Source organism: Neophocaena asiaeorientalis, unplaced genomic scaffold, assembly GCF_003031525.2.
Source record: "Neophocaena asiaeorientalis asiaeorientalis breed wild unplaced genomic scaffold, Neophocaena_asiaeorientalis_V1.1 scaffold302, whole genome shotgun sequence".
Lineage (NCBI taxonomy): Eukaryota > Metazoa > Chordata > Mammalia > Artiodactyla > Phocoenidae > Neophocaena > Neophocaena asiaeorientalis.
Window position 1 is genome coordinate 1,716,042 of NW_020174038.1, and position 13,572 is coordinate 1,729,613.

General features: G+C 48.9%; 1 protein-coding gene across 2 annotated transcripts in view; it reads left to right on the forward strand.

Moving 5' to 3' along the window:
- The first annotated feature begins 1,076 nt into the window (after positions 1 to 1,076).
- SLC24A3 (solute carrier family 24 member 3) overlaps positions 1,077 to 13,572 on the forward strand; it is a 394,577-nt gene continuing 382,081 nt past the window's right edge. The window contains exon 1 of one of the 2 annotated variants that reach the window (XM_024753731.1): positions 1,077 to 1,197. In XM_024753731.1, coding sequence (XP_024609499.1) covers positions 1,080 to 1,197 — 118 coding nt within the window. In that variant the 5' untranslated portion in view covers positions 1,077 to 1,079. The remainder of the gene's footprint in view (positions 1,198 to 13,572) is intronic. The other variant, XM_024753730.1, reaches the window with a different exon arrangement.

Genomic DNA, 13,572 nt, shown 5'->3' on the forward strand with positions numbered 1-13,572 from the left:
GCATCCATACACATGCCATGCTCTTCCCTATTTGCTTATGGTTCTCCTGATGTTCTCTGTAGCTTAGCTGTCCACCCTGCGGTGTCTGCACCCACATTACCCGGGCAGCATGCTGCCCTGTGGATGGTCCAGACACTTCAGATCCAACACGTCCTAAGCAGAAGCCACCATATTCTCCCCCGACGGGCTCTTCTGTCTCTGTTCTTTCTCCTGGCACTTCCATCCCCATGGGCATCTCAGCCGGAGACCTCAGCCCTAGTCACGCATTCAGTGATCGACTTTCCCCTTGTTCACGCTCTCATCTCGTGTTTACTGAAATCTTGTTGTGTGGGATTCACTGGCCCAGGCTCTGGGCGTGTTGTTGTGGTGTCTTAGCCTGGGTGACCCCGAGAAGCAGATCCTGAGCAGGTGTTCAGTGGCAGGTGGTGTATTTGGGAGGCGGTTCAGGGAAGTACTGGTCAAGGAGTAGCTGCTGGTGGGTAGGTGCCAGTCACCCTGACTTAGCGGACCCAACCGTGCCCTTTTTTCCCAAGTCCACGTTCAGTGAGATCACGTTGGTAGCTCGAAATTGGCCATGATGGGAATATTTACACCATGGAAGTTGTCCAGTGGATACAAGACCAGGACTTTTTCCCCTGGAGAGTTGGTTGTTCAACATTTCTCAGCATGTTATCGGGTGCAGGGAATTAAGACAGGAAAGGACAGCGGCCAATAAAGTGTGTTTTATCAGGAGAGTCACCTTGTAGACACCTGGAGAGTCATCCCAGTGGAGAAAACTGGATTCCAGGGTAGAACACACACTTCAGAGTCATCCCACTGGAGCGTGAGGTGTTTATACACCGCCCCCTCCCAGCCGTTGGCTGAGGGCTGCCGCTGTGGGAGCCAGTAGGATCCAGGAGCCGAGGAAGCCCTTGGGAGGTGGGGGCAGGATGGTGAGCGACGGTGGTGAGAGGTCTAAGGGGTGTTGGCTGGACTGAGTGCCGATGGCTGAAGGCGCTGGGCACCCAGCCTGGGGACAGGTGACACCCAGCTGTTAGTGATGCGTGGCTGTGATCTCTTTTTCCCCAGACCTTGACTTCATGGACCTCATCGGGCAAGACAGACAGTGGACCGTGGGCAGGAAGTTAATGCAGGTGAATGACTCGCTGACTTCAGAAGATGCAGGGCCGCGGAGCAGCAAGAACTGCACTGAACCAGGTAAGATGGTGGCTGCGCTGGGGGCTTCGCGCCGCGGGCCGGGCTGCCGTTCTCTCTGGTGGAAGCCCAGGAAGAGCTGGATGCTGTGTTTTTCCTTTGAGTTCTAATCCAGAGAGACTCTGAGGATATTTAGGGGCAGGTGTCTAAGAAACTCAAAGGCAAGATCCCAGGGGACAATTCAGGTGTGTTTCTGCCTCTGTTTTCTTTCCCTCGGACAGTGGGGGAGAAGGTGAGTCAAAATGCCGTTATCAAATGTGGATGCTGGGGCTACCCAGAGGATCCCTGAGTCAGCAGCAGGATGGGTGAGGACATTCTGTGGCGTCTTCGCTTTGACGCCTGGAATCGTCTCTGGCTGCTTGTTAATTGGAGCCTTGTCTCTGTCACAGTAAAGGCACAGGTGTTGAACCAGATCCTCACCTGTGATGCTGAGCTCCTTGGAAGAAGTGAACGTTTGTTTATCAGCTGTTATGTTTGATAGCTATCGTGCCTTTCCTCAGAACATTTTATATCTGTTTCTGAACTTAAAGGGAAAACTAACATAGGGGGATGAAGAGGACTTGGCATGTCGAGGACTCAGCTCAGGAAACGGCAGGTACCCTCTGGACGGCTGAGGTCCTGCTCATTTAGACCAGGGGTCAGCAACCTTGTCCCAGGAAGGGTCAGACAGCAATATCTTAGGCTTTGCAGACTCGTTACTGCGTCTATAGTATATTTTAAAAGATTTTTTATAATCCTTTACAAATTTAAAAGCCATTCTTAGCTCGCGAGCTGTGGGATGTACCAGGCCTGTGGCCACTTTGTCAACCCTGACGTGGAGTTCTCAGATCTTGGGGGGCGTCTTCCTTCCCTGCCTGGTGGGGACTTGGATCTCAGGTGTGTGGTGAGCTTGACCACACAGTGATCCCACATGCAAAGGCCGGCCTCGTTTTGAGAGTCATCTTAGAAGGACATACACCATCTTCATTGCAGCCCAAAGAACCTTCGTCCTCGGAGTACAGAAGGTGAAATTGTGTGTCTGCGCTTTTTTGGGAAGGTAGATAGAGGTTCCCTTTCCCACAGCTGGAAGAACTAAAAATAGATGACCCCCTCCTGGCCGAAAAACAACCTACAGCCCTACATGATCTCTATCCCTTAAGCTGGAGAATGTAAGGGTTCCTGTGGCTGTTATTAATGCTTGGAAGGAAGAGTGAAGCATGTGGCAGCTGCGTGAGCTAGAAAACTGGGGACAGAGGTTTCAAGTGTCCCACTGTGCAGACAGAGCCACCTGTCTTCTGAGAGCTGGGCATGCAGGGGCCTGGCCTGAAGGGCAGGTCATTGCTGTGCCGGGAACCCTGTTTGCTGATCTGGTCTTACAGCCGAAGAGTTGTCAACATCTCTGCAGCTAGTAGACAGGCGGTGACTGGGATGTCAGAGACGGGAGATTCAGTACTAGGGGGCCCAGCCGTTGCCTTGGGAGTACCTTCGTATGGGAAAGAACGGAGTCAGACAGATACAGTGCCCCACTCTCGGGATTGGGGTCCAGCACTGCGCAGGGCCAGTGGTGATGGAGGGCTTCTGTTTCCTGTAGTTGGGATTGCGTGTTGGGGTGGTGGAGCTGTCTCTCTGTGAGTGGTGCTGTTTACTGTTTCAAGACATGCCATTCTCAGAGTGACAGGTGTAAGAGAATAAAGCACATGAAAGCCATCGCAGGAGAGGAATGACTCAGCCCACAAGTAGAACAGAAGATGTCCAGGTTTCTAAAGAGAGCTCGAGCCCAGCACCTGCTGGTGTTGGCAGGGAGGGCACAGGGCAAGGAGGAGAGGAAAGCCTCCAGGAGGACAGTGGCGGGGGGTGAACGAGAGTTCCTCGTGCTGCCGCGTAAGACAGTTCCAAGAAGAACAAGGACGCGGGAGGAGCGTCCTTGCTTTCCTCATCTGTGGACCACGACCACGGGCACTGGGCTTGATTTCTGGGGTCCTTGACTCCAAACCAGATTCTACAGGGAAGATGATCATGCCTGAAACAAGGGTCCTGTTCAAATCCTAGCACATCAAGGGCCTGCCTGGAGCCTCTGTCGTGCATGAAGCCTGCTATGACCGTTCTGTTTTCTGAATGTTTTTGGTAGAAAATATCTCTAACTACGCTGTCCGATATGGACATTCAGCGGCCCCTTAAGTTCAAATTAATTTAAATGAAATACAGTTAAAAATTCAGATTCTCCGTTGCCCTAGCCACACATCAGATTAGCCGGTGGCTGTGTGTGGTTCCTGGACAGCACAGAACATAGCACATTTCCGCCATCGCAGAAAGGTCCATTGGACAGGCTGGTCTAGAATGTCCATTTGTCTTTGAACGTATCTCCTGTCTTTCCAGCTCAGTTGCAAACATCTTGAGGACATACGGTGGATATGTAAATCCGAGAGCCCGTCTCTTACCTGGGTCTTGGGGTCGCACTCACCTGGGTTTGAATCTTGGCTGAGAAGCTGAGGGCAAGATAGTCAGACTCTCTGAGCCTTTGTGTGTTTCTCTGTGAGATGGAGATGATCATTCCGACCTTTCGCAGCTGCTGTGAGGGTTGGGAGTGACGTCATCAGGTGTGTGTACCCAGCTTAGTGCTGCGGATGGAGGGTCCACAGTGGGACCTCACTCCCGAATTTCCCACTGTCTGCTGGGGGCACCCGTCCCTCCATCACACGAGTATCAAGGAACTAAATACATCCTCCAGCCCCTCCTCTCGGGGATGGGCAGATGTGGCCTGTCTGTGTCAGTCCTCAGGCGGCCCAGGCCCGAGCAGTGGCCCACTGGGTGGAGCGGCTCAAGCACCATCTTGTAACAGAAGATCTCCCCGTGTTGTTGAGCTCAGTGCCTCTGAGGAGCCCTCTGTGTCTATAAGAACGTCATCAGGTCATCGGGACTTCCCCGGTGGTCCAGTGGTTAAGACTCCGCCTTCCAGTGCAGAGGGTGTGGGTTCGATTCCTGGTTGGGGGAGCTAAGATCCCACATGCCTCGTGATGAGGCCAAAAAAAAAAAAAAGAAAAAAACAGAAAAGAACGTCATCCAAACATTGTCACCCAGTTGCCTCGGTGCTCTTTCCAGAAAGCTGTCAGAAGTCTGCCTCTTACCCTTGACTGAGCAGATCTTTTATGAAGAAAGTTGAGCGCACTCAGAAGATCCTGATTTTGAGTTGAAACGGAACGGGCTTCATCTTCTCTACCCCTAACCCACTGGAGGATGAGGGGACTAAGCTGGTGGGAGCCAAGGCCCGGCCACAAAACGTTGCCCAGCTGCCCTGAAGAGGCCGGAGTGCCCTGTCCGTGGTGGGTGTTTCCCGTGCTGGGATGGCGTGGGGTTCTGCTCCCAGAGGCTCCAGTGTGGGGCTGGGAGGCGAACCATCGGGACAGCCTCTTTCCTGTTGGTGACGGTGTCGCCGAGTGGGGCGCGCTCACGGGGATGGTGTCAGGGCTCTGTCTGTGCCGAAGGCTGAGCGTTTACATGGGGACCCGAGCGTTTGGGGGCCAGGCTGGCCCTGGGGGCAACAGTGTCAGGGTCACAGATGGGAATTATTTTGGCTCTGGTTGTAAAGCGTGCCTAGTGCTGTTCTGACGTCACAGGGCTTCTCAGGCTGTGTTCTCGGAACCCCTGGCTGGAGATGCCATGGGTATGAGCGAGCTTGATTCGGAGGCTGGTGATGAGGTGGCCTGTGTTCTGGTCCTGAGAACGGTTGGGGGATGGGGCTGGCTTGCTTCGCAGACATTCATTTCCTCACCTGGGAAACAGGCCTGGGACTGCTTTATCCCATCTGTCCCTTCCGTTGCACAACTGCAATCGTTTCAGGCGATTTCAAGAATAGGAATTCACAAAATCTTCCGCCCCTGAGATGCCCAGCTCCACTTCCCTTGGTAAATTACTTCTTTGCGTTCCCAGAATCCCATGTCCTACTGTCAGCCTCGTTTTATCCTTCTCCCCCATCCATTTTCCTCTCGCTGTCCATCTCCCTCCCCCTCCCCCTCCCCCTATCTCCTTCTCCCCGCTCTTCTCCTTCTCCCTCCCCATCTCCCTCTCCCTCTCTTTGATAACCAGGAGCCCTGCAGGGCAGTTGTCTTTGGTGAGTGTGGCAACCTTGAGATGGCTCACTCTTCATATGACAGCTGCCACTTTAAAGACATGTTGGCTAAATAATATTCCGTTGTATATATGTGCCACAGCTTCTCTATCCATTTATCTGGTGATGGACACTTAGGTTGCTTCCATATCCTGACTTGTAAATAGAGCTGCAATGAACGTTGTGGTACATGACTCTTTTTGAATTATGGTTTTCTCAGGGTATATGCCCAGTAGTGGGATTGCTGGGTGGTATGGTAGTTCTATTTTTAATTTTTGAAGGAACCTCCATACTGTTCTCCATAGTGGCTGTATCAATTTACATTCCCACCAACAGTGCAAGAGGGTTCCATTACTCAACCATAAAAAGAAACGAAATTTGTAGTGAGGTGGATGGACCTAGAGTCTGTCATACACAGTGAAGTAAGTCAGAAAGAGAAGAACAAATACCGTATGCTAACACATATATATGGAATAAAAATAAATAAATAAATGGTTCTGAAGAACCTAGGGGCAGGACAGGAATAAAGACACAGATGTAGAGAATGGACTTGAGGACACAGGGAGTGGGAAGGGTAAGCTGGGACAAAGTGAGAGAGTGGCGTGGACATGTATACACTACCAAATGTCAAATAGATAGCTAGTGGGAAGCAGCCGCATAGCACAGGGAGATCAGCTCGGTGCTTTGTGACCACTAGAGGGGTGGCATAGGGAGGGTGGGAGGGAGATGCAAGAGGGAGGAGATATGGGGACATATGTATATGTATAACTGATTCACTTTGTTTATAAAGCATAAGCTAACACACCATTGTAAAGCAATTATACTCCAATAAAGATGTTTAAAAAAAAAAAAGACATGTTGGGTTTTTTTGGATTTTTTTTTTTTATATGGCATTCTTCCCTTGCCTCCTCCAAGATATGGTTTTGGTGAAAATTTGTAAGTTTTTCCTCTAGATCCGTATGAAAAAGACTGAGTTCCAGGCTCTAATTTTTCTGCCATCGTTCCAGCCCTCTGTGAATTTTTAAGGTTGTTTTCTTAGCCTGACACCGCGATTTCATCTCAAGCCTGGAAACATTGTCTTTTGGCAAATAACATTTGAAACTGTTTACTCAGATGACCTATTATGAGAAACTCAACTTTGAATAAATTCGATCCATGGAAAATTAAGTTAGCTAGATGTAATACTGAGGGTGGTACACAACTGTAGCAGAGATGGATTCTTGGGAATATTTATTGGTACACTTTGCAGAATTTTCTTTCTACACTTTTCAGTCTGTTTTCAGAAAAAAAATCTATCATCTTTTGGGTTTTAGTTCTTTGATATTTTAAGGAAATGATCTTTTCCTCAGAGTGCCTCTTTCAAAGAAACTTGGGAAGAAGGAAGCTATTTAAAATGATAGCCTTTGGCGTGGGCTTCGCTCTGAGATCACTGTATTTTCTTTCTTTCTTTTTTTTAAAATTTTGTTCGAGTATGGTTGATTTACAACATTGTGTTAGTTTCAGGTGTACAGCAAAGTGATTCACTTATACATATATTCATTCTTTTTCAGATTCTTTTCTCGTATAGCTTATCACAGAATATTGAGTGTAGTTCCCTGTGCTATAGAGTAGGTCCTTATTGGTTACCTATCTTATATATAGTAGTGTGTGTATGTTAACCCCAAACTCCTGATTTATCCGCCCCCCATGTTTCCCCTTTGGTAACCATAAGTTTGTTTTCGAGATCTGTAAGTCTGTTTCTGTTTTCGTTTTCTTCCGATAAAGTGCTCGGCTCCCTCCCTCTGCCTGGCTTGTAGGGTTTGAGGTCTCTGGGGGTGGGGAAGCCACCCTGAGCCTTTGCTGCAGGACAGAGAGGCTGGTGGGCACTTGCCCCACGGGGCTGTGCAGGAATGTTTACTGGATCAGGTGGTTGTTTACCGGAGTGGCCAGAAACCGCACAATCTAAGAGTCACATGTGAGTGTCCTAGAGGAGGAAAGTCAGAGGTGGGGATGAGAGAAGCAATACGGGGTGAGTCCAAGGGTAAGTGTGGGCCACGAACAGAGCCTGGAGGCCAGGCTCGGAGTGGCCATCACGCGCAGGCTGGTCCAGGTCCAGGTTGTGAACAAAGGCAGGGTTGGGATCCGGCTGTTCTTGAGTTTAAACCATAACATCAGGGTCAGCTGATTTAATACCACGGGGCTGGGCATGACCAGTCTACAGAGCACTAAAGGTCCACATTGCTCACCTTTTGCTTGAAAACAATGAGACCCAGAGGGCATAAATGACCCCCAACTGTCCCCCGTGGATAATCAATGCATGTCAAAATAATTATCTGGAAAATCTGACCTTTGCATGATCTAGAGGAACACAGTCCTGTAGAAATATAATGCAAGCTACAGATGTAATTTAAAAATTCCTAGTAGCTACATTAAATACTTGAAAAGAAATAGGTGAAGTTAATTTTAATACTATATTTGATTTAACCAAATATTTCCAGAATATTAGGAATGACAATTTTCAATCACCTCCGTGTTTTATCCCTGGGTTTGAACCCAGGAAACAACGAAGATTTTTTTTTTTAAGTTTTAAAGTGTTTATTGTACTAGCTCATATAACTTTCACTAACTTCTCTCTGCAGTTGTAATTTTCATAATGATTCAAATAATTGCTGTTGACATTCTTAAGTGGAACATCTTAGAAACTCATTGAGATCTGCTTTTTAATCTGTGTCAGATTCTTTACTGGATTAGGGTTATTGTAGCTGCTGTAACAAATAAGTCCTGTAGACCTTGGGGTAATATAAAAGAAGTTTCTTTCTCACGTGAAGTTCTGGTCTGTGGGTGGCCTTGCTGCTAGAGGTGGTCCATGGACTCTGGAACCTTCCATTTTGAGGCTCCCTGTCCTCACACTTGGTTTCCAAGATACTGTGCTTTAAGGGGAAAGAACCAGGAGGGCTGTGCATAGCTGAGTTTTATGGACCAGACCCTCCCTCCTGCTCACATTCCATTGGTCAGGACTCTGTCCATGACCACTTCTAACTGTAAGGGAGCCCGGGACATGGATTTTAGCCCAGTGCCCTGGAAGAAGAGAAAGCAGTTTTCCCCTCCAGACTTGTTTCTTATTGAAAAAAACAAACGTCTCAATTTTCCTTTATGCCTATCTTATTTCAAAAGCAGTATCCCCCCTGTATAGAGAAACCGTAACCCAAACTTACATCTTCTGAGGCTGGCCTAGCTCTTGGCTTAAGCTTCACGATCCTCACCTGGTCAGGTGACACAATTCGATTCTCTTTTCACCTTGAGAGGATCACAAATCAGGTAGAAATTGTCCCAGTTCTGTTTGCAAATTGCATCTTTTCTTTGTAAATGCAAGGAGCCTAGGAAAAACAGTGAGTGTTTGAGAATGCGTGAAGTCATCGACGGTAATGTGGAAAGAGCTTGGGTTCCAGAGTAAATCCTAAATCTCAGTTTTTTGTCACTTTCGACCTATGTGATGCCAGGTGAGTTTCCTAAATCCTTCGAACCTCATTTCCGCCATCTGTAAAACACAGATTAAGATGCCCGCGCATGGAGTGACGTAAGCTTCGTAAAACAGCAAAACCTCAATCATAGTAGGTGCTTAATAGATCGTGGCTACGTTATCTTTGTTACCAGAAGGATCCTTGGGGGTCTTGTTTAAGAGAAGAATAAATTTTCATCCTCTAAAAATGCTTGAAAACCCCTGGTCTGGACTAACCCCTTGTTCCAGAGTGTCTGGGGTTTCCAGACCACCTGTGCAATCTTCCTTGCACCTTGGAATTGCTTCCCTTTGGGTCAGAGGGTGACGCATTCATGCAGGGTCGTCCGCAGGTGAGCGCGTGGTGACAGTGAGCACACCTGTGTGTGGAGCCCACAGGCAATGGAATGGGGGGGGGCTGGGGACACCCACCATGGGGTCAGCTCAAGCATCAGCCAGCTCCTGGCCCCACAGCTCTCCTTGGCTGCACCCTTGTGGTCTGTGGCAGCAATGGCCACTTCTTCCGTGTGGCCAAGGAGCAAATGCGGCCCTGGGTGCGTCTCCAGCCCTCTGGGGTTCATTCTTGCCTGGTCCCCACTCCTGAACTGCTTCTGCGGCAGCACCATGCCTGGGGTGACTGGGGGCTCTTTCCTTGAATTATGCATTTGGAATTTATCTTGTCCCACAGGTAATCTCGTTTCACTGATGATGCCAGGACCGAGGTCTAGAGGCGTGAAGGGGTGTCTCTAGGGTCCACCTCTGGCTGGCAGCAGAGCGAGGACCAGCATTTGCATTTCCTGCCTTTTCTGACCTCTTGCCCCAAGGCTGGGCTGTGTCCCCTCGCCTTTTTGTGAGCGGAGTCAGCCTGAAGTCACATCTGCGTATGGGGGTCCCCAGGAGGGCACCACTCTGTCCTCACCTGAGTGCTCTCAACTGCCTGAGGGCAGCGGTTCTCACAGTGGGGCAGACCAGTGCCCGCAGCAGCCCTGGGAGCTTGTCAGAAATGCCCCTTCCTGGGCGCCACCTGAGCCCTGCAGGTCAGAACCTCTGGGGAGGGGCCCAGCCATCCGGATTTCCTAGGCTCCTGTGGCGTGGCGTGTGCACTGCGTTGTGAGGGACCCCGAGGAGATTTCAGTCCAGGCCCCATCCCAGGCCAAGGAAACCCGAGTCTCTGGGACTGGGAGCCAGGCACCAGTGGTTGGAAAGCTGCCAGTGATGCCGGGGTGCCGCCGAGGCTGAGAGCACGGCCTGAGACCCCCTGCACGCCCTGGACAGCTCTGGTCAGCCGACCCTGGGAGTCTGGCCGAGGGGAGGGTAGCTGGGCCTCATCTCCTCCTGCCTCTCAACAAACAAACTAACAAACAAACAAACAAACAAACAAACAGACGGAGGATGTCTGCCACATGTAAGGCACCAGGCCTGTCTTGCTGGGGGCTCCTCATCCATTCAGCATTTCTCGTGAGTCACATGGATAGTCATTCATTTGGAGACTCCATCTCAGGGGTCCCTGGGTTTTCTAAGAGATCTTCCCCTGAGGAACACCAGGGTGGAGGTTTACTTGGCAGTGTTTTAAAATGTGTGTTCTAAGAGAGAAGTTTATAGCAACACAATCCTGCCTCAAGAAACAAGAAAAATCTCAAATAAACAATCTAACCTTACACCTAAAGGAACTAGAGAAAGAAGAACAAACAAAACCCAAAGTTAGTAGAAGGAAAGAAATCATAAAAATCAGAGCAGAAATAAATGAAATAGAAACAAAGAAAACAATAGCAAAGATCAATAAAACTAAAAGCTGGCTCTTTGAGAAGATAAACAAAATTGATAAACCATTAGCCAGGCTCATCAAGAAAAAGAGGAAGAGGACTCAAATCAATAAAATTAGAAATGAAAAAGGAGAAGTTACAACGGACACTGCAGAAATACAAAGCATCATAAGAGACTACTACAAGCAGCTCTATGCCAATAAAATGGAAAACCTGGAAGAAATGGACAGATTTTTAGAAAGGTATACCTTCCAAGACTGAACCAGGAAGAAATAGAAAATATGAACAGACCATGGCAAGTAAGGAAATTGAAACTGTGATTAAAAATCTCTCAACAAACAGAAGTCCAGGACCAGATGGCTTCACAGGTGAATTCTATTAAACATTTACAGAAGAGCTAACACCCGTCCTTCTCAAACTCTTCCAAAAAATTGCAGAGGAAGGAACACTCCAATAGCCAAAGCAACCTTGAGGGAAAACAGTGGAGCTGGAGGAGTCACACCCTGACTTCAGACTATACTATAAAACTACAGTAATCAAGACAATATGGTACTGGCACAGAAACAGAAATATAGATCAGTGGAACAGGATAGAACGCCCAGAGATAAACCCACATGGGTCATTTGTAGAGATGTGGATGGACCTAGAGACTGTCATACAGAGTGAAGTAAGTCAGAAAGAGAAAAACAAATATTGTATATTAATGCATATATGTGGAATCTAGAAAAATGGTACAGATGAACCGGTTTGCAAGGCAGAACTAGATGGATGTAGAGAACGAATGTATGGACACCAAGGGGGGAAAGTGGAGGGGTGGTGGTGGTGGTGGGATGAAGTGGGAGATCGGGATTGACATATATACACTAATATGTATAAAATAGATAACTAATAAGAACTTGCTGTATAAAAAATAAATAAAATAAAATAAAATGTGTGTCTATGAGCGTCAGGAGGGAATGTCCCTGCCTGGTCCTTAAGTGGCTCTGACCTTGCCTTCCTCACCCGGAGCCTCCCCAGCTCCCTCTCTCCTTAGCAGGGGCTGACCCAGGGGTAGGGCTGACCCACAGGCAACCATGGGCCTGAGGGCAGGGCCTCGGGGCACAGACTGCCTCTCCCTGTGACCCTCCCATCCAGATCTGGATACCCTCAGGCCTGGGATGGCCTCTGGGAGCTTTGGGGTAGGAGGTGGCCCGGGGAGGGCCCAGCCTCTCTCCCCAAAGGCTCCCAGCAGCCTCCCAGGCCTCAGACTTTTTAAACAAGCTCCCAGGAACAGCGGGCAGTGTGGCCCAGGGATGGGGGAGGGTGTGTCCGAGTTAACCGGCTGAGTATGGTTCCCACTGACTGCACACTTGGGCATCAGGCAGTAGCCTGTTTCTTCCTCCACCTGGGGGCTCCCATGGCCACTCACCAGTTTGCATCCCCCGGGAATGGCCTGGGCTGACAAGGTTCCCTTCCCACCTTGGAGAGGAAGGTTAAATGAGTCCACGTCTGGGTTATCATACTGGCGCTTCTGAGGTTCCTGATATAGTGTGAAACCATTAGTGTGGCTGAAATTTCTATCATAGAACAATAAAATCCCTGAATTAAAGATTAGCAGCCTTTTTTAGAAGCTTAGTCAGAACAAAGTGGATGTGAGCCCAGCCCAGTGGCTTGTCCATCCCGGCCAAGACCTTGCACCCCAGCCCTGAGCCTGCAGCGGGATCTCAGGGCTCATGCCACTGGGGTCGGGGATGCTGGGCTGAGGAAGGGAGGAGAACAGGCTGCAGACCAGTGGGTCAGGCCACGCTGGCAGGAGCATGGGAAGGGGGTGTAAGGTCACTAAATAGGCACCCACCCTGCCTCAGCGTCATTGTGAGAACCAGAAGGTCAGGGATACCTACGTTCTGTAAGCATAAAGTACCTCTGGGTGGAGTTAGGGATGTGGTCCAGGGTCCTACAGACCCGGAGAGGAGTCCTGCTTTGACATCCGTGGGCTGTGGGGCCCTGGACCAGTCATTTAACTTCTCCAAGCCTGGGTTTCCTCCCCTGTGAAGTGGGGATGATTCATGGCACAAACAGAAAGGGTTGCCATGGAGAGTCAATGGAATAAAGTGTGTGAAGAACTTAGCACAAGGCAAATACCCAACTGTGAACGGATGCCCATTTCTGGAGCACCCACCATGTGCTCAGGGGTCCCACACACAGGGACTCAGTCATGCATAGGAGGATGTGGGTATTACTCAGGCACTGATTAGGGCATGGACACTGCTCCTCTAGGAGGAGAGTAAAGTCAATCTGGCCTGAACTAATATTGTAATACCTAGGTGGAAAGTAAAAATATTCTTAATTTTTAAAGCATACATGTTGGGTACATGAACAGCCCGTTAGTGTCAGCCTCTGCTTCCCAGGGCGCCTTTCTTGGGGAATGGGAATTCCACTTATTCTGTAATCTTGTTGACTGCCCTGGGAAAATCCATAGAAAAGTCACCAGTGATGGGAATTTTGGGTCTTAAGACTGAGTATGCAAGGTTGGGTGTGCAGAGTGGATATCAGCGGATAGAGGAAGAAGAAATAAAGGGCGGTGAGAAGGTGGGAAAGCAGCTGGGCTTGTTCTGTGTTCGTTTCTCTCCCCTTTCACCATGGTGGGTTTGCCCTTTGGACAAGCCTTAAGTCAGCTCATCCAAAACAAGGTGATCTGTGTCCCATGGGCAAACTGTCCTTCCATATTCCACAAACATAAAGTTTCCCTACTGCCTGCACCATTTGACCACAAAAACTAGACCAATTCATTAAGTTAAATTATAATTTAATACTGAATTTAAAGGAAGGAAAGATGTAACACAGCAGTAGCCATCCTTCTGCCAGGTGTTTTTTATCATTGACACTAGTTTCACGCAGAACCTTGGCCTCTTTGCAGGAATCATTGTGTGTTTGTGGCTCACAGAAGGATGTTTCCTTTTATGGGGCCTGGGACAAATAATGTGGTGCCTGGTGAATCTGCTTAGCGGTTCCCAAGTGCACACAGTCTCTCAGCAGTAGCTGTTATGAATCTAGAATTATTGTCTTTTCAACGCCAC